General features: G+C 38.5%; 1 protein-coding gene across 18 annotated transcripts in view; it reads left to right on the top strand.

Moving 5' to 3' along the window:
• The first annotated feature begins 1,994 nt into the window (after positions 1-1,994).
• C2CD5 (C2 calcium dependent domain containing 5) overlaps positions 1,995-22,134 on the top strand; it is a 95,733-nt gene continuing 75,593 nt past the window's right edge. For 14 of the 18 annotated variants that reach the window (XM_069490701.1, XM_069490699.1, XM_069490695.1 and 11 more), the window contains exons 1-4: positions 1,995-2,212; positions 2,373-2,491; positions 11,465-11,551; positions 19,646-19,817. In XM_069490701.1, coding sequence (XP_069346802.1) covers positions 2,402-2,491; positions 11,465-11,551; positions 19,646-19,817 — 349 coding nt within the window. In that variant the 5' untranslated portion in view covers positions 1,995-2,212; positions 2,373-2,401. Of the gene's footprint in view, positions 2,213-2,355; positions 2,492-11,464; positions 11,552-19,645; positions 19,818-22,134 lie in introns of those variants that run through there. The other 4 variants (XM_069490703.1, XM_069490702.1, XM_069490696.1 and 1 more) reach the window with 3 other exon arrangements.

Genomic DNA, 22,134 nt, shown 5'->3' with positions numbered 1-22,134 from the left:
GTAAACTACATGTAGCCTTTAAAGAGCATGGGTTCTTGGAATTACATTGCTTAGATTTAAATCCTGTCTCCATCATTACCAGCTCTGTGACCTTAGGTAATCACCACAGCTTTGCAAAACCACAATTTCCTAATGTATAAAATGAAGGCTGATAATTCCTATCTCATGGGATTTTAGGGAGGCTTAAAAGCTGTGAGGCACTGAATTCAGCACCTGGCACACAGCGAACAATGTAAGTTCACTCCTATTACTGTAGAATTTAAAATGCAAAAAGAGGAGCAGGATAAGGTAATCAGGAGTTAGATCACCATACATTTGTCAGGAAAGACAGTACTGTTCCCAGCATTAATTAAAACAAACTAGTACAATTATTAGGAAACGGTTAAACTGAAATCAAGCTTAATTCTACTAAAAATAGCCTTCAGGAAACATCTTAATTATAATCTCCTGTTGATGAAGCCTAGGGCAACAGGTATGTACAAGTACCTTACAGTCTACTAATTAGGAGGCTGAGATTGCTAACCTCTAATTGTGCAATTTGCAAATATTTTTTACATTACAACATCTTGTATTACTGCATTATCTTTCATTAAGATTGTTGCTAAACTTCAAGTTTTTTTACTAGTTTTCCATTATACATTTCTGTATTAAAAAAAATGAACTGGTAATGTGGTAATACTCTAATTTTATTAGAAAAAGCTATTTCACTCCAACCAAAAACAACCAGAAACACTAATCACATAGGATAGTCAACCTTCAGAATTTGGCAAGGGCATTTTTGTCAAACTCTAGAAAAAGCTGCAGGTGGATCTAAGGAAATTTGCATGGGAACTATGGTCTCTATCTTTTTGACAGTTTGAATAGATAATGGTCTCTCTAGTTCAAAAACTCAGCAATTTATTTTTTTAGATTTTCATTTTGAGGAAGTCGTTTCCTTTTTCTTTTGGTTATGGTTTCCTTTCCCCTTGCTTATGTAAACAATATTCCTTCTGTGAAAGGAATTTTTGCCTTGAAAAGGTAATTCCGGGTCACTACTGCTTGGAGTACTTTATCCCGTTGAGTACTTTTGAAGTTAAAAATATCATACTGATATCGTCATTTAGGAATTTTCCATTCCTGACGATTCCAATGTTATAATGTTTCCACCGGCATTGCTAACGCTGATTTTGGTATTTGATATGGAGTATATTGTTAATGCTGGTTTTTATATTTATTTTAATATTTGCTATGGAGTGATTTGTGTTACGTCCTCTGTGTGCCTCAATTTCCCTAATCTTTTTCAGATGGTCTGAGCCTTTAGATAATGCCTCATTTTAGCACGTTTACCTATGTACAATTGGGTCAAGTTTTCAAGATGTTTAATGCTCTTCGGGTTCATTTCTCATGGTTGACTAAACTTTCCCACGGCAGGACGCCCTTAACTATTTCTGCCAGAAGTGCAGGCCTTTAGGCTTGTAGTTGCTTAATAAGCACAATGAGACAATTTAAGAGTGCAAGGCAAACTTTTCAACCCGTGACTTTCGATTTCAAAGTACACATGACCAGACCAAATCAACAGTTTCACGAAATAATACTTATTCCATTATCGGAGATGTCTCTATTTCTTACTCTTTCATAGAAAACAAAAACCTTCACCGCACCTGTACCCCTTCCGGGTAGAAACCAGATACATTAGTCTTATGGACCACGCACTAACGGCCGACTGAAAACGCTCCTCTAGCAAGTCTCTGCTGCTGCTGCTTCTGTCACAGCCCTTCCGAAACGCGGCGCTTGCAGCTCAGAAGACCCGGGTGGGCGCGCAGCCCCGCGAGGATGGCGCGTTTGCCTCGAAGGCAGCAGCACCGCACCAACACCGCCTGACCGCCCCCTCGGTGGATGATGCAGGACTCGACCCATTTCCCTGCCCTCCCGCTTCCTCCAAGTCAGTTCCGCCCCCTTCATCTCTTTCTCGGGGAATATAATTTCTCCCCCGCCAAGTGGGCAGAGCGCCGAGTGATCGATGCTTCCTCCAGGCGCTGAGAGCCGCCATTTTGGGGGGTGGAGAAACACAAGCAGGTGCGGCAGAGGCTCAACGCGATGCTGACTGGGTCTTGCTTCTCTTTCCAGCACTGTGGGGTCAGGGCCGAAGAACCCATCGGGCTCCTTCCTTCGGCTGCCTCTCCGGAATGAGGCCTCAGAGCCCGCGCGGGACGACCCCCTTTCTCCTGCGAGAGTGAGTGGTAACCCGCTACGCGACGGCCGGGCGCCCCCGCGCGCCCTCCGCTGTCAGTTACCTCGCGCGCTCCCGCCGGCGCGCGCCGCTCCCCACGCGCCTGCGCCCCTCCCCCGCCGGGCCCCGCGCTCGGCGCAGACTCATTTGTTTGTTTCTGCAGGAGCTCAAGGAGAGGCCGAAGCCTAGACGATGCCGGGGAAGCTGAAGGTGAAAATCGTGGCCGGGCGCCATTTGCCAGTGATGGACCGTGCTAGTGACCTGACCGATGCCTTCGTGGAGGTTGGTGCAAGGTCCTGCCCCTCAAAACACAGGGAGCGCCAAGCCCTGTGAAGGATCTATCCACCTTGCCCGCAGCCCCTCGCGCACATTCCCCTTTGGACTGCCCTCCTGCCTGCCGGGCTTGGCCAGCTCTCCCACGAGTGATGCCCGCCCAGACCTCAGCCCATGTGATGGGCGCACGGCTCGCAGGCGTCCGCGGCACTGTCCGCCTCGCGGGGAGGCTCCTGCTGTTCTGCATGCCTGGGTGACCCCGATGTCAGGACTCATTAACGGGCCACCTGCCAGTCAGGAAATCCCAGGGCGTGGCCGCGCAGCCACCGAAAAACACACGCACACGCACACGCACACGCACGCCCTGCAGGGGAGGGGTGGCTCTTCAGGCCAGAGTGGTGGACATCTCCTTTAAAAACGTACACATCCCTTTATGGGCGCTTGGAGTCCTGCCATGCTGGGAGATCCGCTCTTAAGCCTAACATTTTCTGAATCATCAGTGCAAGTTCTAAAACACAACTGTAACACTTTCTGCTCTTGTATAGACTGGTAGGTCTGATGAGCTGTTTCAGGGTAATTTAGTGCCTTGAGGTAGGAAGTCAGTTAAGCGCCATGGGTTTAAATTGCAGAATTGCTTTTTAAATCTAATGATTACTTTAAAAGTCATGCAAATTAGCACAGGCCTAGGGCCCAGAAAGTAATAACCCAAAGCCTGAAAGAAAGCCAAATAAAAATTGTAATAAACATTGTCGTGATGAGCCAGAGCATTAGAGCAGTAATCGTTTGGGCTATGAATGCTTAGAGCTGATAGACAAATGATAATATACAGCCTGATTTCTTCTCAATATAAAATATTCTTGATGTTCCCTAAAGGTTTTCTGACCTAATAATTGCAGTTCTTCTCCCCCAAGTATCCCCCCACCCCACATACTGTCCTGGTGATTCTTAATCCCAACTTCATTTTCATTTGAGAAAATTCCGAGTGCTCTTGTGCCAGATGTTAGGAACAGGGGATACACAGATAACCAAAGCATAGTATTTGCTTTCAAGTAGTTCAGAGACTGACATGGTTTATTTTAATGTCTAATAGTTAACATTTGTTCAGTCTCAGTATTGCCAGATCTGTGCTAAGTACTTTTTAATTCTTAGTCCTCACAACAGTCCCGCTACAGGAGCATTGTTATTATCCCATATTATAGATGAGGTAAGTGAGGTTCAGGAACTATAAATAATTTTCCTAAAGTTACTTAGTTTATAAACCTCCATAGCCTGGCAGTCTGTTTTCTTAGTCACTGTGCTAATCCTGCCTCTCCAGACAAGGTGATGAGTATTTTATTTGAATATGGAAACTTAATTATGTTTCTGAAGGTTTAATAAGGCTTCCTAAGAAAGTTACATTTGAGGTGGGCCTTGAAGAACATCCAGGATTTTACCAGGCAAAGGGAACATCAGTGGCAAAGGCACAGAATGGGATGCATGGTATGTTCGGGGAATCATCTTAGTTTGCAACATACATGTCTGGTGTAAGAGGGGATATGTGGGTAGTGGGGGATGAGACTGGAAAGGTAGATTGGAGTCAATCCTCATTTTCTATACTATTTTTCCTCTATTCTATAAGCAGGGGTAAGCCAGGGGAACTTTTAAAGCAGAAATAAAATAGGATCACGTATCTATTAGATCTGGGGTCCTCTACCTGGGAGCCACCAACCAAGACCACTACATGGCCTATAGGGAACTGGGAGGCACAGCAGGAGGTGATCGGCAGGCAAGCTAAGCTCCATCTGTATTTACAGCTGCTCCCCATCATTCGCATCACTGCCTGAGCTCTCTGTCCCCTGTCAGATCAGCAATAGCATTAGATTCTCATAGTAGCGTGAACCCTACTGTAAACAGCATGCGAGGGATCTATGAGAATCTAGTGTGCTAGATTATGAGAATGCACGCTCCTTTAGAGAATCTAATGCCTGATCTGAGGTGGTGATGCTAGTGCTGGGGACTGGCCACAAATACAGATTATCATTAGCAGAGAGGTTTGACTGCACAAAAAATGTAATGTGCTTGAATCGTCCCGAAACCAGCCCCTCATCCTGGTCCATGGAAAAATTTTCTTCTATGAAAATGGTCCCTGGTGCCAAAAAGGTTGGGGACTGCTGTAGTAGATGATTTCTTTATAGGACGACCTGAAGGGTGATGCTATTGATGGACTGGACAGATGAGAAGTGAGGCAGAGAGATCTGTTAAAAAGGTGGCAAAATTATCCAGGCAATATATGGGAATGGGAATGGTTTAGAAAAGAAAGATTTGAGGGACATTTCTTAGGCTAAAATTGTCAGGCTTTGATAAGTAAGTGGATTTTGCTGGGGAGGAAGGGGGCAGATTCAAGGGTGACTCATTACTTCTTTCTTTCAACAAATTGAGTATCTGCTATTTGCCAGGCTCTGTGCTAGTCACTGGTCTAGCCAATGCATGAATATGTAGATGGTGAACAACACAGACTTGGTTCCTGCTTTTATGGAGCTTATATGTTAATGGGAGAGAAAGGCATTTAAAAAGTAAATAAATAAGTATATAATTAATAAATTGTGATGAGTGCCCTGAAAAAAAACAATAGAAAGTGAATAATAGGGAACACCTACTTTAGGTTGAGTAATCAGGGGAGGCCTCTGAGAAAGTGTCAGTCAAGTATAAGACCTGCTGGATGACAAGGGGCCAGCTGCTGAGGGAGTGTATTTGTGTGTGGGGCGGGGAGAGGGTCAGCAGAGGAGAAGCTGAAGAAGTGCTTGTCAGTAGAGAGAAGACCCTGAGGAGGTTTGGTGTGTTTTAGGAAGTGAGGGAAGATGTATGTGTCTGGCATGTAGTTAGTGAAGGGGAGAGTGGTGTAAGATGAAGTTGGAGAGTTAGCCAAAGAGCTAACTAAGCAAGGCCTTATAAGCCATGATTAGGAATTTGAATTTTACTGTAATTCAGTGGGCAGCAGTTGTTCAGATGAGCCCTTTTGGTGCTAGGTGGAGAATGGATTGAAGGGGAAAGAGTGGAAGCAGGCAACCGTTAACAGTTAGGAGATTCTGTAATAGTTCTGATAACAAAGTGGTGTGGGCCAAGGTGATGGTTTTGGTAATGAAGAGAAGTGGATAAATTGCACATATATTTTGAATATAGACTCTAGAGGATTTGTTGGTAGATTGGAGTCGGGGACCAGGGAAAGGGAGACTAAAAGATGACGCCTAGCTTTCTGGAGTCATTGACTAATTTTCTGAGACTCTAAGGAGATGGCAGAGATTGAATGAGGAGACTCAATTTCCCTTTGAGCATATAAGGTTTGAGATGTCTATAGGGCCTTTAATTGGAGTTGTCAAGAAGACAGTTGGGTTTGTGACTTTGGAATTCAAAAGAGAGGTCTGAGTTAAAAATGAGCTCATGCAGGCCGTTGTTTCTCAACTCTGTGAGACCTAGCACACCCTTTATTCAGGCATTTTGAAATCTCCCCTTTACTATCCTGGCATGACATTCTTTAGCTAATAAAACCTATCTATACTCAATAATTTAAAAAAATCAATACAATGCTCAGACTCTAATATATCAGAAATAAAAGTATTTTTTTGTTATTTCAGTATGGAAATACTTGTTCATGACCGAAGCATAAAACATGAAGTAACAGATTGAGTCAATGAATATTTATTGAGCCTCTTTGTATGTATCAGACATTGTACTGGATGCTGGGGATATAGCAATGAATAAAACAAATATTTCTTCAGTTGCAGAACTTACATTTTAATGGGAGAAGGGAGTTCATAAAGAAGATAATTAAGTAAAAGGTAGAATATACTAGACAGCAAGAAGTCCCCCATGTGGAGAAAATAAAGCTGGGACACAGGATAGGGAGTGCCTCACCTATATGTAAAATCACATGAATATTACTGCTCCTCACACAAAGTGAGACAGTTGCATAGTTTTGGCATCTCAGGTAGATGTTCATTGCCATTGGTTATCAGATTTTCCAAAATAGTCAACTCATGGGAAAAAGCAAGAGTTGCCTCTTGATTTACATGATGGTTGTAGTTCTTGACAATTAATATATATTGAAATCCCATGATGATATTTTTATCTGTAAAACTGAGTCAGGGTGTAGGTAAATTTCTTACCCATATGATTATCTGGTGGGACATTTTAAAGTCATAACATGGGACAAATCATTGTTGGGGACTCTCTTACATTGTAGTATACCTAGTAACTGGCTCTTCCTCATTACATGTTGTATATTAATGCTATTTATAAATAATGCCACAATTTCCCCCAAAAACACTGCTAGAAATTTCTAAAGCCTCTTGGGGGTTGGTTCTATCCCTTTTGCAAACCTCTGACTTATGGAGAGACAGAGAAAAGCAGGATGGATGCTTGAAAAAACTTGATAGTAAAAGGTGTGTTAGAGGAGGAGGAGGAGGACTAGGGGAGGGAAACAGATTGTGAGCCAGTAGATGGGAGAAAAATCGAGAAAGTAATGTCTTAGAAGGCAAGAGGGGGAGTTTCTAGAAAGAGGAAGCCCTCAAGTGTCAAATGGCACTGAGGGGTCAAGTGTAAGGACAGAGAAGTCACTGGATTGGATAACATGGGGGTTTTTACTGATCTTGACAAGAGGCATGGTGAGGATGGAAGCCCATCCTGTAGTGACTTAAAGAGAATTAAAGTAGATGGAAGTGAGGAAGTAGAAACAGCATGAAGCAACTGCTTCAAGAAATACAGCTATGAAGGGGAAAGAGGAAATAGTGTGGGATTTGAGAAGTATGTAGCTTTTAGTATTTAAAAAAAATAAATTAGAAGATATTAGGACATATTTGTGTCCTAATAGGAATAGTCTATCAGAAAGAGAAAAAATAATGCAGGAAAAAGGGGATAATGAAGGACTGCAATTTAATAAAGGCATAAACTGGTGTAGACTGTAAGTAATATAAGCTCATAGGAGGGGGAGATAATGAAGCTTAGGCTAGTCATAAGAAATTTTTTGTATGGGCTTGGAGGATAGTATTAATAAAATTTCCATAGGCAGAAAGAAAAGGGCACCTCTCAGGTGAATAGGACAACCTTTGTAAAAGCAAAAGGTGGGAGGAGGGTTCTTGTTGAATAGAAGTGAGAATGAAATCTAAGTAGGTGAGGAGGATACATATTACTGAGTAGTCTGAAAATTAGGGGGAGAAGTCTACACAGTTGAAGCTCTTGGCCAACTTCCATTAACTGACTTATTGCGGTCCCCAGTGCTCCGTATTCCTCCCATGAGGCATATTCTCGAGTATCCCTGTGAGTTGGACTACTCACCAGTGTGCCTGGAGTCTCCCCTCGGTTGGTTGGCTGATAGACTTTACCAAGAGGCATTTGTATTTATTGCCAAATCTGTTTATATCAACTGTATTTGTTATTCTAATCTATTTATATCTTATATAAATTGATGAAATGAGTGTGAAAAGTTAATAATGCTACATAAAGACTTACAAAAAGTAACTAAAAATTGTTCTTGAATTAGATGGAGAAAAGATTGTAAAAAATATAGGATTCTTCATATTTTTTTTACAGGTGATTCTAAATACTGTCATTACATCAACCCAAGCCAGAAGTCACAGAGGATACATTATGAATGTGGTTTATGTAAAAAAGATGGAGAGCTCTGACAGAGGGCCTGGCGCGGTGGCTCACGCCTGTAATCCTAGCACTCTGGGAGGCCGAGGCGGGTGGATCGCTCAAGGTCAGGAGTTCGAGACCAGCCTGAGCAAGAGCGAGACCCCCGTCTCTACTAAAAATAGAAAGAAATTATCTGGCCAACTAAAATATATATAGAAAAAAAAAATTAGCCGGGCATGGTGGCGCGTGCCTGTAGTCCCAGCTACTCGGGAGGCTGAGGCAGTAGGATCACTTGAGCCCAGGAGTTTGAGGTTGCTGTGAGCATGGCACTCACTCTAGCCCAGGCAACAAAGTGAGACTCTGTCTCAAAAAAAAAAAAAAAAAGACAGAGGAAGGGATGTTTGTTTATGTTTTATCTTAAAATGTTTATGGTTTGTATTATTTTTTATGATGCTCTGATTTAACCAAGTTATTTGACTAACTGACCGAGTACTGGTCCTGATTGCATTCGTTGAGATTATTTCTACTGTATATGATGCAAGATGTTAGGGAGCTGGTGAAGAGCAAGTAATACTTAAAGGTGATGATTCTTGCAAGAATCTCTAGGGTGAATAAGATGGGGTGCTGTATAAGGGAAGTATTAATGGAAATATATCTCGATATTAATGTGTGTGTTACAAACTGGTTAAACTAAATTATCATTTAGTGTTTTCCAGGAGCCTTTGAGGGAACAGGGAGAGGAAAAGAAATTAATATTTAATGAGTACTTTCTGTGTGCCAGACATTTTGCTAGCTAGCTCTATATGTATTATCTCATGTAATGTGCTCTACATCCCCGCTTTTCAGAGGAGGAAACAGATTTAAATAACAGGTTAAATAACTTTCTCAGGGTAATTTAGCTAATGAGTGGGGAAAGAGAATGCTTTGCTTTCCTGGAGGAACCTCCATTAAAATCACTGATGTTCTTGTAACGCATTCATTTAATTGCTGAGTAATAAAATCTCCTTTAAATTAAATAATACCAAATGAACTGTGATTTTCCTTTACTAGATTGGGAAACCATCACAATGTTGGCAAAATACATACTCTAGCCTTTTTCCCTTTTCTAAAATCTTGTTTTAGGTTTGTTTGTTTAATGAGGTTTGTGGGCTATCTGACCTTTACTATATCTAGAATGGACAACTGACCAAAAAAGGGCACAGTATAGCACAACTGCTATAGTGAGACAAAAGTGAAGAGGCCTCTGAACTTACAACTTGAAAATGATGTGCTGTTTTTGCCAATTGAGCCAAAACCTTACTGAATGGTTTTGAATGGTTTTATAAATCCCAACATTTTACTTCAAATAGACTGATTTTAGATAAATTAAACAATAAGCATTTATATAATGCCTTGAATATTGAAAGGTAAGGAAAATTAAATTAGTAATTGAGCAAGACCCTCTCTTCTTTCTGTTTCTTTTCCCTCACTAAGTTTCATTTCATTAACATTGCAATTTAAAAAAATACATAAGTAATACATGAATACTTTCCATTTAGAAAGATTTGAATACTCATATAACTTGAAAGCCTTATTTCTTCTTTACTATATACTGTACTGTATTACCTACACTCTGTCAATCCCTTCTTCAGAGATAATTGCTGTCAGTTGTTTGGCTTGTGTTCATCTACTTTTCCTCCACTCCTTTTAAAAAAAACAGAACTTACGTACACATTTTATTTTTAGAAACAAAAGTAATCATACCTTATATATTCTGCTGCTTGTTTTTTCAGTTATTGTGTTGTCGATATCTTCCCATGACAGTACATATAATCGACTCCATTTTTTAGTAGGGATCATCTGATTTGTTCAGTCACTTCCCTGTTGAATGACTGTTCAGGTTTTTATATTTTTTTGGGCTAAGGGCTTATGTGAAAGTACTTCTCTGGGTTAAATTCCTAGAATTAGATCCAGAATTCTATAATTTGAATCAAAATAAAGTTATTACCACTTGAATTTAATTTTTTATTTTTTTTTTCTTTTTTAAGAGACAGGATATCTCTCTATCACCCAGGCTGCAAAGCAGTGGCCAGGTTATTGCTCATTACAATCTTGAACCCCTAGACTCAAGCGATCTTCCTCCCTCAGCCTCCTGGTACTATAGGCATGGTACCACCATGCCCTCCTAATTTTTTTTTTTTTTTTTCCTAGAGAAGGGGTCTTGCTGTATTGCATAGGCTGGTCTCGAACTCCTGGGCTCAAGTGATCCTCCCACCTCAGCCTCCCAAAATACTGGGATTATAGGTGTGAGCCACCGTGCCTGGTCAAATTTTTGATGTTTTTGAATTTTAAAACAATGCATTAAAAAATAGATAAAATATATGCATGGTTCAAAATTCAAAAGCTACAAAATAAGCCAGTCTCCTTTCACTGTCTTCCCTTTAACCAACATCTTTTGCTCTTTTTAGTGGCCATTGTTACTATTTCTTGTATATTCTTCTAGAAATAATCTGTGAATATATAGGCATATACCTGTTATATGTATTCCAAGTTTAAAAATTTTTTTTCCTCCCCAAAGAATGCCATATACACTGGTCTGCAGTAGAAAGGTGTATATCTTGCATGTTGTTCCTTGTCAGTGCATAGAGAGCTGCTTCATTCTTCTATTTAGCACTGTATTGTGTTGCTTTACCATGGTTAATTTAACTAGTTTGAAACTGATGAATATTTATGTGGTTTTCAGTCTTTTGCTAGTATAACGCTGCTTATGTATGTCATCAAATACCTGTATGTGATAAATTCTAAGAAGTAGAATTTCTAGCTTTAAAAAGGTGTAGGCATTTAGAATTTTGATATGTTAATATGTTACCAAATTGCTTTCCATAGAAATTATTCTGATTTACACTCCTACTAATGAAGTATGACAGAGCCTCACCAATAATGTTTTCAAACCTTTTGATACTTGCCAACCTGATAAGTAAAAATGTTGTTTTGGTTTGCTTTTCTATTAGTATGAATGAAATTGATCATCTTTTGATATGGTTAGAGACATCCGTATTTCCATTTCTGTGACTTAACTGTTCATGTCCTTTGCCCATTTTTCTGTTGGGTTGTTGATCTTTTTCTTATTGCTTTAGGAGCTTTTTAGAAATTGGGGAAATTAGCTCTTTGTGAGCTGGTCAAGCAGAACAGTGGGTAGTCCCTTGTTTCAGGTGTATTCTACAAACTTACCTGGACCCATCTATACCTTTTTCCCTTTGTCTCAGGAGATACTAATAATATTCTTTTTTCCCCTCCAGGGTTAATTCTTCTCTCATTGCTGGGCTGACATTAAAATTTACTTTTATTCACATTTTTGATATTTATATTTGAATCATTTCTTATTTGTTATAGGTAAAATTTGGCAATACCACCTTTAAAACAGATGTGTACCTCAAGTCACTCAACCCTCAGTGGAACTCAGAATGGTTTAAATTTGAGGTAAGTTTTTAAATGTCAGCATTTTTGAGTATATTTTTTTGAAGTGGCCCTTTTTCCCTAGGAATGATAAGATTACCTTTTATTTTAGGTATAGTTATTTTTCTATGCCATAAAAATACTTTATGCTTAATCAGGAATACTGAGTTTTTTAAAAAATTACTTTATAGTTAAGAAAAAAACACAGATGAAAAAAAATACAAGTCCTCAAATATATTATTATTATTATTATTATAGTTTTCTTTGGATTTTAGCATATACCAAAAATTACTTAAGAACAATGTTTAGATTAAAAAATTTTAAAAAATTATGGTAAAAATATATGTCATAATATTGCCATTTTAATCATTTTTAAGTGTATAGTTTGATAGCATTAATTACAAATTCACAATGTTGTGCAACCATCACTACTATTTTCAAAACTTTTTCATTACCCTGAAAAGAAACTATGTGTGGGCCGGGCGCGGTGGCTCACGCCTGTAATCCTAGCACTCTGGGAGGCCGAGGTGGGCAGATCGTTTGAGCTCAGGAGTTCGAGACCAGCCTGAGCAAGAGCGAGACCCCATCTCTACTAATAATAGAAAGAAATTATATGGACAGCTAAAAATATATATATAAAAAAAAAAAATTAGCCGGGCATGGTGGTGCATGCCTGTAGTCCCAGCTACTCGGGAGGCTGAGACAGGAGGATCCCTTGAGCTCAGGAGTTTGAGGTTGCTGTGAGCTAGGCTGACGCCACGGCACTCACTCTAGCCCGGGCAACAGAGTGAGACTCTGTCTCAAAAAAAAAAAAAAAAAAGAAACTATGTGTGGACTAAGCAATAACTTCCCATTCTTTCCTTTCCCCAGATGCTGGTAACCTCTAATCCACTATCGGTCTCTTTGAATTTGCTTATGCTAGATAATTCGTATAAGCGGAATCATAATATTGGTCCTTTCGATTCTGTCTTCTTTCACTTAGCATAATGTTTTCAAGGTTCATCCATGTTATAGCATATATCAGAATTCATTCCTTTTTATGGCTGAAGAATATTTCATTCTATATATGTAAGTCCACATTTTGCTCATTTTAATTGCATTATTTATCTTTTTGTTGTAAAAGTTTTTTGTATAATCTGAATATTAACATCTCATCAGATGTACAGTTAGCACATATTTTCTCTCATTCAGTAGGTTGTCTTTTTACTTTCTTGATAATTTCTTTTGATGAACACAAGTTTTTACTTCTGATGAAATCCAATGTATTTGTTTTTATTTTGGTGTCATAGCAAAGGATCCATTGCAAACTACAAGATCATGAAGATTTACTCCTGTGTTTTCTTTTAAGGGTTTTATGATTTTAGCTATATATAGGTCATGATTCATTCTGAGTTAAGTTTTTGTAGTTGTAAGAGGCCAACTTCATTTTTTTGTATGTAGAAATCCAGTTGTTTCAGCTCATTTGTTGAAGAGACTGTTCTTTCTCTATTGAATGGCAGCACACACAGAGATGGGAGGTGGTTACATCCAAATGGCTCATGGCTCAGATCTGAGGAGACTTCTTTTAGACTTCTCTAAGCTTCCCACTTCCAAACCTAGGTTCCTTTTCCTTCCTCTCCTCTTCTTTCTCATGCCTCCTTATCAGGCCTCCGATGCTCCCTCCCTTGAGGTGCTTGAACCTCTCCATCCCCTGTCCCAGGTTTTCCCCATGTGCTCTCCTTAGGAAGTCTGTTTTGCCCATCCACCTCCCTGCAGTTTCTGCCCTCTTTCTCTGCATACAGATTAATTTTTTATGATTCAGTCTGTCAGCATGCCCAAACCCTTCAAAAGATTCCAGGCACTGTACTTGGCTTTGGAAACAAGAAGATGAAATATAAAAACAGATACAGAAGGCTGAGATGGAAGGATCAGTTGAGGCTAGAAGTTTGAGACCAGCCTGGGCAATATAGTGAGATCCTTGCTCTGCCAAAAAAAAAAAAAAAATTAGTGGGTGTGGTGGTTTCGCTCCTGTGGTTCCAGCTACTTGGGAGACTGAGGTGGGAGGATTGCTTGAGCCCAGGAGTTTGAGGCTACAGTGAGCTATGATCGTGTCACTACATTCCAGCTTGGATGGCAGAGTGAGACCCCATCTCTAAGAGCAAAAAGATTCAGTTCTCAATTATAGAGCACTTACTAGCCCAGACACTGGTGAAGTATTTTACATGCATTGCCTTATTCAATTCTTACAACTCTGTGAGGCACCTTCTATTTTACAGATGACTCAGAAGTTCAGCTCAGAGCTAGCTAAGTGGTAAAGTGAGGATTCAAACCGAAGTCTGACTTCAAAGCTATTCCAGACCATCACACCTCCATCTTCCACATTACTGCTTGAAGAAGTGTCTTCCAATCTCTTTACCACCCTGCCTCCTAAAATTAAACATCCCTGTCGCTGATTGCTCCCTGTGCCAGCAATGTTTTCCCCACTTTTTTTGGTCTTTTTCACTGCTGTATTCTTAACACCTAGTGGCGCATGTAATAGGCCCTCAGTAAATATTTATTATGTGTATTGCCCATCCTCTCTGATACCATTTCCTTCACCTCTCAGCTGGAAGTGAGATTTTCTTCTTCTTTGGAATTTCCACTGGACTACTTACAAGCTTTGGAAGAACCACTTTGCTTTTTCCTCCCTTGCTGTTTCATGCCAGCCCTTATAGTGGGTAGCAGTGTGGCCTCTGTGCTTCCTTTTCTGAGGCTTTCATAGCCATTGTGGAGCCTGGGTAAAGCTTAGCTCTTGCAGGGTGAGATGTGTTCTTTAATGAAAGAGAACAAGGGAAGAAAAGCATTGGTTTGCCTGATAGATTTTTTAATCGTGCTGGGAACCTACCAAAGTCATACCTGAAGATGGAGAAATGACACTGGGATTTCTAGGCACTGTGTTGCTCTTGGTCTGTATTATAATAGGAAAGTGATCCTTGTTTTAGTGTTGGAAGGCATATTCCATAGTGGTTGGGATACTGGAGTAGCCTTCTGTTTGAAACACTTAGAGGTCTGGACTACGAGAAAACTTAAATTCTATTCCTGATGTCTGCTGATTTGCGGATGACCTCAGACAGGTCACCTTACCATTTTGAGCCTCTATTTCTCCAAACATTAAGTCTTTCTTGGAGGAATACTGAGGTAGCTATGAGGCATGTTGTTCATAGGAAAGTCATTGTGTATGTTTATACGAGTGGGCCCTAGGAAAAAATGGAATAATGTTTTTAAATCACTCGGAGTTTTGGGATGGTCATTTGGGGTTTGGCAGAAAGTTGGCTTGAATATTGGCCATTGAATATTGAATTTTGGGGTATATTTTGTGTTCTTCAGTTTATATATTTTTACTTATTTTTTTTTTTTTTTTTTTTTTGAGACAGAGTCTCACTCTGTTGCCTAGGCTAGAGTGAGTGCCGTGGCGTCAGCCTAGCTCACAGCAACCTCAAACTCCTGAGCTCAGGCGATCCTCCTGTCTCAGCCTCCCGAGTAGCTGGGACTACAGGCATGCACCACCATGCCCGGCTAATTTTTTCTATATATATTTTTTAGCTGTCCATATAATTTCTTTCTATTTTTAGTAGAGATGGGGTCTCGCTCTTTGCTCAGGCTGGTCTCGAACTCCTGAGCTCAAACGATCCGCCCACCTCGGCCTCCCAGAGTGCTAGGATTACAGGCGTGAGCCACCGCGCCCGGCCTATATATTTTTAGAAGTCTGAGTGGTGTATATGTGCTAGAAAAAAAGAGCTGAAGTTTGAAAGGCTGTTGTTGCAAAACTTAAATCTCAGTTTACATAAGAAAGATGTATCTCATTTGTGGAGTTAGAGCATTCCTGGGCACTGGGCAACTTTTATTTATTATCTCTATCTGGAATATGCCTGCGTTTCTCAGAATAACTGCTTCATCACAGTAGCTTGGCTGTGTCTCAGCTTTCTATCAAAAAGACTCAGGTGTAGAAACTTATTCGTAACCTCTAAGTAGCTTCCACCCAAAGTTTTTCAACCAGGTATATCTCCCTAAGGAAGATAATTTCTAGTGTCTGTTAATTCCAGCTCTTTTAAAAATGAAGTTCCATGTTGTCTGCTAGAACATGGGGGACTGGAAGTCAATAAAATTTTTAAAACTACCTTTGAAGTAAGTTAAAAAAATCAGTTGGATATAGATGTATGGGTTTATTTTTGGACTCTCAGTTCTATTCTGTTGGTCTGTATGTCTAATTGTAAGCCATTACCATACCATTTTGATTACTATAGCTTTGTAGTGAGTTTTGAAATGAGGAATTAAGAGGCTTTGAACTTTTCTATATGTTTAGTTGAATTTTTAGTCATGAACTATTTTGATTCTCTTCTGATTTTCTTTTGTGTATATGTACAGATTTTTCTTAACCATTTCCAAAAATGTCATTGTATACTTTGAAAGACCCATTGTTGCACATGTATTCAATCTGTGCCATTTTTAAGTACATTAAGGTAAAAATGTGAAATATATGAGTCAGAGAAAGTAATCAGAGTAACTTACTTATATGATTTCAGATAGAATTAGAATTACAAAGTACATTTTCATTATCATAACAAAACAGTCAAATGCTTATATAGCTTTATTTTGATGAACTTCTGGCCACCTTGTCCCCATAACTTAGAAATGGTTAAAAACAAATGATCTTGGTTAATTACATTGTTATTGGAATGATGGAAGGAGACAGGTTTCATGTGTTAGAGACATTTTTAACTTTTTTTAAATTTTTTAATTTTTATAATAGAGACTGAGTCTCACTATGTTGCTCAGGCTGGTTTCGAACTCCTGGCCTCAAATGATCCTCCCAACTGGGCCTACCAAAGTGTGTGCTGGGATTACAGGCATGAGCGACTGCATAATTTTTAAAGCTAAGGAGTACTCAAGTAGCTTATTGTAAAAATACAACAAATAATGTATTTGTACTTTTCTGAAATAAGGGATTTTTATATTAATCGGTTTTAGAAACTAAAGTTACCAGCCATTTCCCTTATTATTTATTAAGTTATTCTTTTGACTGGTACTCCTATAATAGTGTATATGGTGTGAAAAATGTGCTTAAACCTTGTGTTTATAGTTAACATTGGTTATATAGTTCTTTTTTAACCTTGTTTATCAGTTGTGAATTGCATTCAGTTGTATATATTGGGAACACCCAAATAAACGTCTTAAACAAAAAAGATGTTTGTTTTTTTTTTCTCATGGAAAGAAATATTGAGCCAAGCATGTAAGGGCAGAATGGTAACTCCATGCAGTCATTTGGGACCCAGGGACCCATCTATCTTTTTTCTCCATTATCCATACATAGCCTGTGTCTTCTCTTAAAATGACTCAGGGTCACTTTAGGCTCCAAGTTAGCAGCTGGAGCTCCAGTGATGATGTCAGTGTTCTAGGATGGCAGAAGGAGCTAAAGTGAAGGGGCTAGTCCAGGAGGTAGAGTGGTGAGTTAACATAACACTTCCAATTGAGGAAGCCCTCTTTAAGAAATTATCCCCCTCCCTAACAAACTCTATGTAATGATTTTTGCTTGTATCTCATCAGTTGCAAGGGAGGTTAGGAAATGTCCTTTAGCATAGCATGTTGCTATGCAGCTAAAAAATTTAAACAATCAAAACATTTCTGAGGAAATCTTAATTTATAGTATTTCATGGTTTGAAATGGGCTCAATTTAATGTATTAAAGATTCTTGGCTGGGCGCAGTGGCTCACGCCTGTAATCCTAGCACTCTGGGAGGCCGAGGTGGGAGGATCGCTCAAGGTCAGGAGTTCGAGACCAGCTTGAGCAAGAGCAAGACCCCGTCTCTACTAAAAAAATAGAACGAAATTATCTGGCCAACTAAAAATATATATAGAAAAATTAGCTGGGCATGGTGGTGCATGCCTGTAGTCCCAGCTACTTGGGAGGCTGAGGCAGAAGTATTGCTTGAGCCCAGGAGTTTGAGGTTGCTGTGAACTAGGATGCCACAGCAGTCTAGCCAGGGCAAAAGAGTGAGACTCTGTCTCCAAAAAAAAAAAAAGATTCTTAATTACTTCGTTATAATTCTTAAACTTCTATATTCAGATTATTCATATTATTAGCTGTCTATATCACAAGCTATTTCTAATCACTTAGCTGATATAGAGCCCTTTCATGTCAGGGAAGGGATACCTTAGTGTGCCATGAGAAAAGATGGTGATACCCATAGGTGAAGGTATAGATGGTTAAATAAGTGTACATAGGGAGTATCATTAATGGAGTTAGAAATTGGGGAGAATGTCTTCGGAGGAATGGTTTATGGTTTGGTTTATGATGCTTTCCCTTTTATTAAATGTATAGATAACGCAGTAGTGGTAGAGAGAATGCCATTGGATGTAGATTGGGATTCAAAGTGATCATTTTATTTTAATATTTTGTTATGGAAAATTTTAAGCATGTACAAAGGTAGAGAAATTAGTATATTGAACTATCTATCAGTCACCCACCTTTAACAGTTGTCTACGTTTTGCTGTTCTTATTTTGTTTACTTCCCTCACCCCAGTTTTTTTGTATGGGAATATTTTAAGGCAAATTTAAGATGTTATGCAGTTTCATCTATAAATTCCTAATTATGTATCTCTTATAGAGAAAGACCCTCTTTTTAAAAACAAAACCACAAATCACATTATCACACCAATGATATCAACAGTAATTCCTTAATGTACTTTAATTCTTAAAATAATCTTCAGAGGCTGAATTACTAGCCTGAAATCAACAAGAAGTTAAACAGGGGATAGGAAAAGGCATAATGTCTCATATTTAAGTTTAAAAAACTAATCAAAGTATAAGGATTGCAGAGCTATTACTTGACTAAAACATATGTAAGGATAATACAGAGATTTTAGTTAACCACAGGCTCAATCTTAATTAACAGTGTGATATGTCTGATGTAAAAATGAACATTCATAGACTGCATTTAAGAAGTGTAATATTCTAATTATAGGAAATAATAGTCCTTTTGTATTCTGTCCCAGTCTTATTACCATCCATAATATGTTCATTCTAGCCACTACATTTGATGGGGGGTACTAGCAAATTAGAAGATGGCATGATATCCAGAGGATGGCAGCCAGAATAGTCAACATGTCTTCCATGAGGGAGAAATCGTTTTTGCTGTGTTCTCTGTTATAGTCCCTCTATCTGGCACAGTGCTTGCTTGGCACATGATAAGTACTTGATAGTGACTGAATAAAAGAAGAAGAGAGGATAGACATTTGTTTTCTGAACTTAATTTTTTTTTTTTTTTTGGAGACAGAGTCTCACTCTGTTGCCCAGGCTAGAGTGAGTGCCGTGGCATCAGCCTAGCTCACAGCAACCTCAAACTCCTGGGCTCAAGCGATCCTACTGCCTCAGCCTCCCGAGTAGCTGGGACTACAGGCATGTGCCACCATACCCGGCTAATTTTTTTTCTATATATATTTTTATTTGGCCAGATCATTTCTTTCTATTTTTAGTAGAGACGGGGTCTCGCTCTTGCTCAGGCTGGTCTTGAACTCCTGACCTCGAGCGATCCACCCATCTCGGCCTCCCACAGTGCTAGGATTACAGGCGTGAGCCACCGTGCCCGGCCTCTGAACTTAATTCATGAACTTAAATTCTATTTTTTCTTACATAAAGTTAGTTTTGCTTACAGTTTTATTCTCTAAAATTGTCTTTAGAAATTTTGGTGTCACTGTGCTCATTAGCATTCTTTCGCTCTGTAGAAAATATATGAACTATTTTATGATATTGCGTAAGCATTTTTGCTGTATATCATAGGCATAGTAGTAAAATACAGGGCAATATGTAAAACATGGAGTTAAAACTTTGTATTAATCATCTTATCTTTGTGCTTGGAGGTGAACTCTACTCTTTTTCTTCAGAAAGATGATACCTTGTATAGAGAAAGGTGTTATAACTTTCTGTTGTGTGTTAATCTCTCTACCTTTGTGCTTAGAGATAAATCTATAAGATATTTTTTCCCAGAAATAAGCTATCTTTTGAGATGTGTGTGTGTGTGTGTGTGTGTGTATTTATAGTGTGTGTGTGTAGTGATTAAGATCTTAAAACTATATAAGATTTAATTTTAAGGTACACTTTTAGGTGGATGATGAAGACTTACAAGATGAACCTCTACAGATCACAGTTCTTGACCATGATACTTACAGTGCAAATGATGCCATTGGTAAAGTGTACATTGATATTGATCCTTTGCTGTACAGTGAAGCTGCAACAGTCATCTCAGGATGGTTTCCAATATACGACACCATACATGGTGAGGAGTAATATTTTAAGAAAATAAATCACGATCTTAATCTTTTTTATTTATGCTTAAAGACTTTTGTGGTACACTTGGGTTTTAAAATGTGTATCTTTAAAAGATGCCTTTTTAAAAATAAGCAAGTATTAGTGGTGTTCATAGAATTGTTACTTCTCTGAACATAATTTGAAATAATGCTTGCTAATTTTGTGCAATATAGTAAGTAAATGCATGATTTAAAAATGAGCTAGTATTGGTACTCTATATTTCTAAAGCACATTTTCTAACTGGTAATTTTGATGTTTTCTGCTTAAAAATTCTTCAAAGGATTTTTGTTGCCTGAAGCAGGATTCTCAAAGTATGATCTGGGAATATATAGAGGTTCCTGAGATTCTTTTACAGAGTCTGTAAGTTGAGAACTGTTTTCAACATACTACTCAGATGTCATTCACTATTTTTATTCTCACTTTCTCACGATACACAATGGAGTTTCCTAGCAGTTTTATGATGTGTTACCACACATAAAACACAGAGCAGAAATGAGAATCTGAGTTTCATTAACTGGACATTAGAATTGCAGAAATGTAATACATTGCCACTCTTATCACTAATTTGTTTTTGAAAATATTTTTTTTTTTTTTTTTGAGACAGAGTCTCACTTTGTTGCCCAGGCTAGAGTGAGTGCCGTGGCATCAGCCTAGCTCACAGCAACCTCAAACTCCTGGGCTCAAGTGATCCTACTGCCTCAGCCTCCCGGGTAGCTGGGACTACAGGCATGTGCCACCATGCCCGGCTAGTATTTTCTATATATATTTTTAGTTGTCCAGATAATTTCTTTCTATTTTTAGTAGAGATGGGGTCTCGCTCTTGCTCAGGCTGGTCTCGAACTCCTGACCTTGAGCGATCCTCCCACCTCGGCCTCCCCGAGTGCTAGAATTACAGGCGTGAACCACCGCTCCCGGCCATAATGTCTCTTTAGAATGGCAAAATGACCCATTCAGAACTGGTATTTCTCTACCCAGCTTTGCCTCTCTCTGCCTTTTTTTACTTTTCTGACTTGGCAGTTCCATTGATAGTAGTTTATTATAAGAAAATAAGATTTTTGCTGAAATTTATGTGTTTATTGTTGACATTATTTACATCCTAATATTTACCAATGTTTAAAATGGTAAAACAAATTGAAAAACAGGATTTACTTAAATAAATTAGGGCATATATAGACTCTGAGTTATACAGTCAGGAAAAAAGCATGTTTTCAGAAAATAATGTCATAGAAAATTTCATGATATATTATGAATTGCAAAGTTTAGGTTATAAAATATCCAAAATTTGTTTAGAAACAGAATTGCCTATATGCAATATCACTGGAGGAATTGGTAGAATATGTTATAAAATATTTGTCCTGGATAGTTTTATTTCTGGATTATAATTTTATTTTCCTCTTTGTCTTTTTTTGCCTTTTTCCCTATTTTCTACGATGTGTATTTCCTTTGAAATCAGGAAATAAAGTCCAGTCAAATACTATGTTACCAATAAAAAAAAGTTGCCAAAGAACTAATCTGGGCTTAGATTAAAGGCAGTAGCTGTATGATCTGGGCTTGGATTAAAGGCAGTCACTGTATGAATTAATCAATTTTCCAACATTTTATATTAAATATTGTTTATAGGTGGTCTATTATGTTTATGGGCCCATTGTTAGGAACATAAATCTTTTCTTAAAATTTCAGTAGGTAAATTAGAAAGTCACTTTTCTTAGTTCTTCCACCATAAATATAAATTTGACATGAATTCAGGACAGTCAAATGAAAATATTTATAGATAAGGACTGGGTCATTCTTATTTATTAGAGTGTGTTCTGAAAACTGTTATTCTTGGAGTGTTTTAGTTAGCTTATTTTAACTTATATACATTGAAATGAATAAAACAACTTTTTTTGTTATATCAGATTCTTGCATTAATTGTTAAGAGTATATACTCTGGGATCATAAAGATCTGAATTTTAATCCTGGCTCTGTCATTTGTCAGCTGCTGACATTACATAAATTATTTAAGTTTTATTAATTAAATATTAATCTCTTCTTTTGTAAATGAGAATGATACTACTACAGAAATTACCTTATTGGATTGATGAGATATGTAAAGCATTTAGTATATTATCTATCAGTGCCCAGCATATGTTACCACCGTCACCACCACCACCATCATCATCATCATCATCAATTTAAGTGTGACTCCATTCCAGTTAGTGTGGCTCAAATAAGTGAAGACTTGTGGCAAAAATGAAAATCATTCTCTACTGCACACATGTTCTGCTTTAGAAAATGTAATTAAA

This window comes from Eulemur rufifrons, chromosome 16 (assembly GCF_041146395.1).
Source record: "Eulemur rufifrons isolate Redbay chromosome 16, OSU_ERuf_1, whole genome shotgun sequence".
Lineage (NCBI taxonomy): Eukaryota > Metazoa > Chordata > Mammalia > Primates > Lemuridae > Eulemur > Eulemur rufifrons.
The sequence above is the reverse complement of the archived record's forward strand: the minus strand, read 5'-3'. Positions and strand labels throughout refer to the sequence as shown.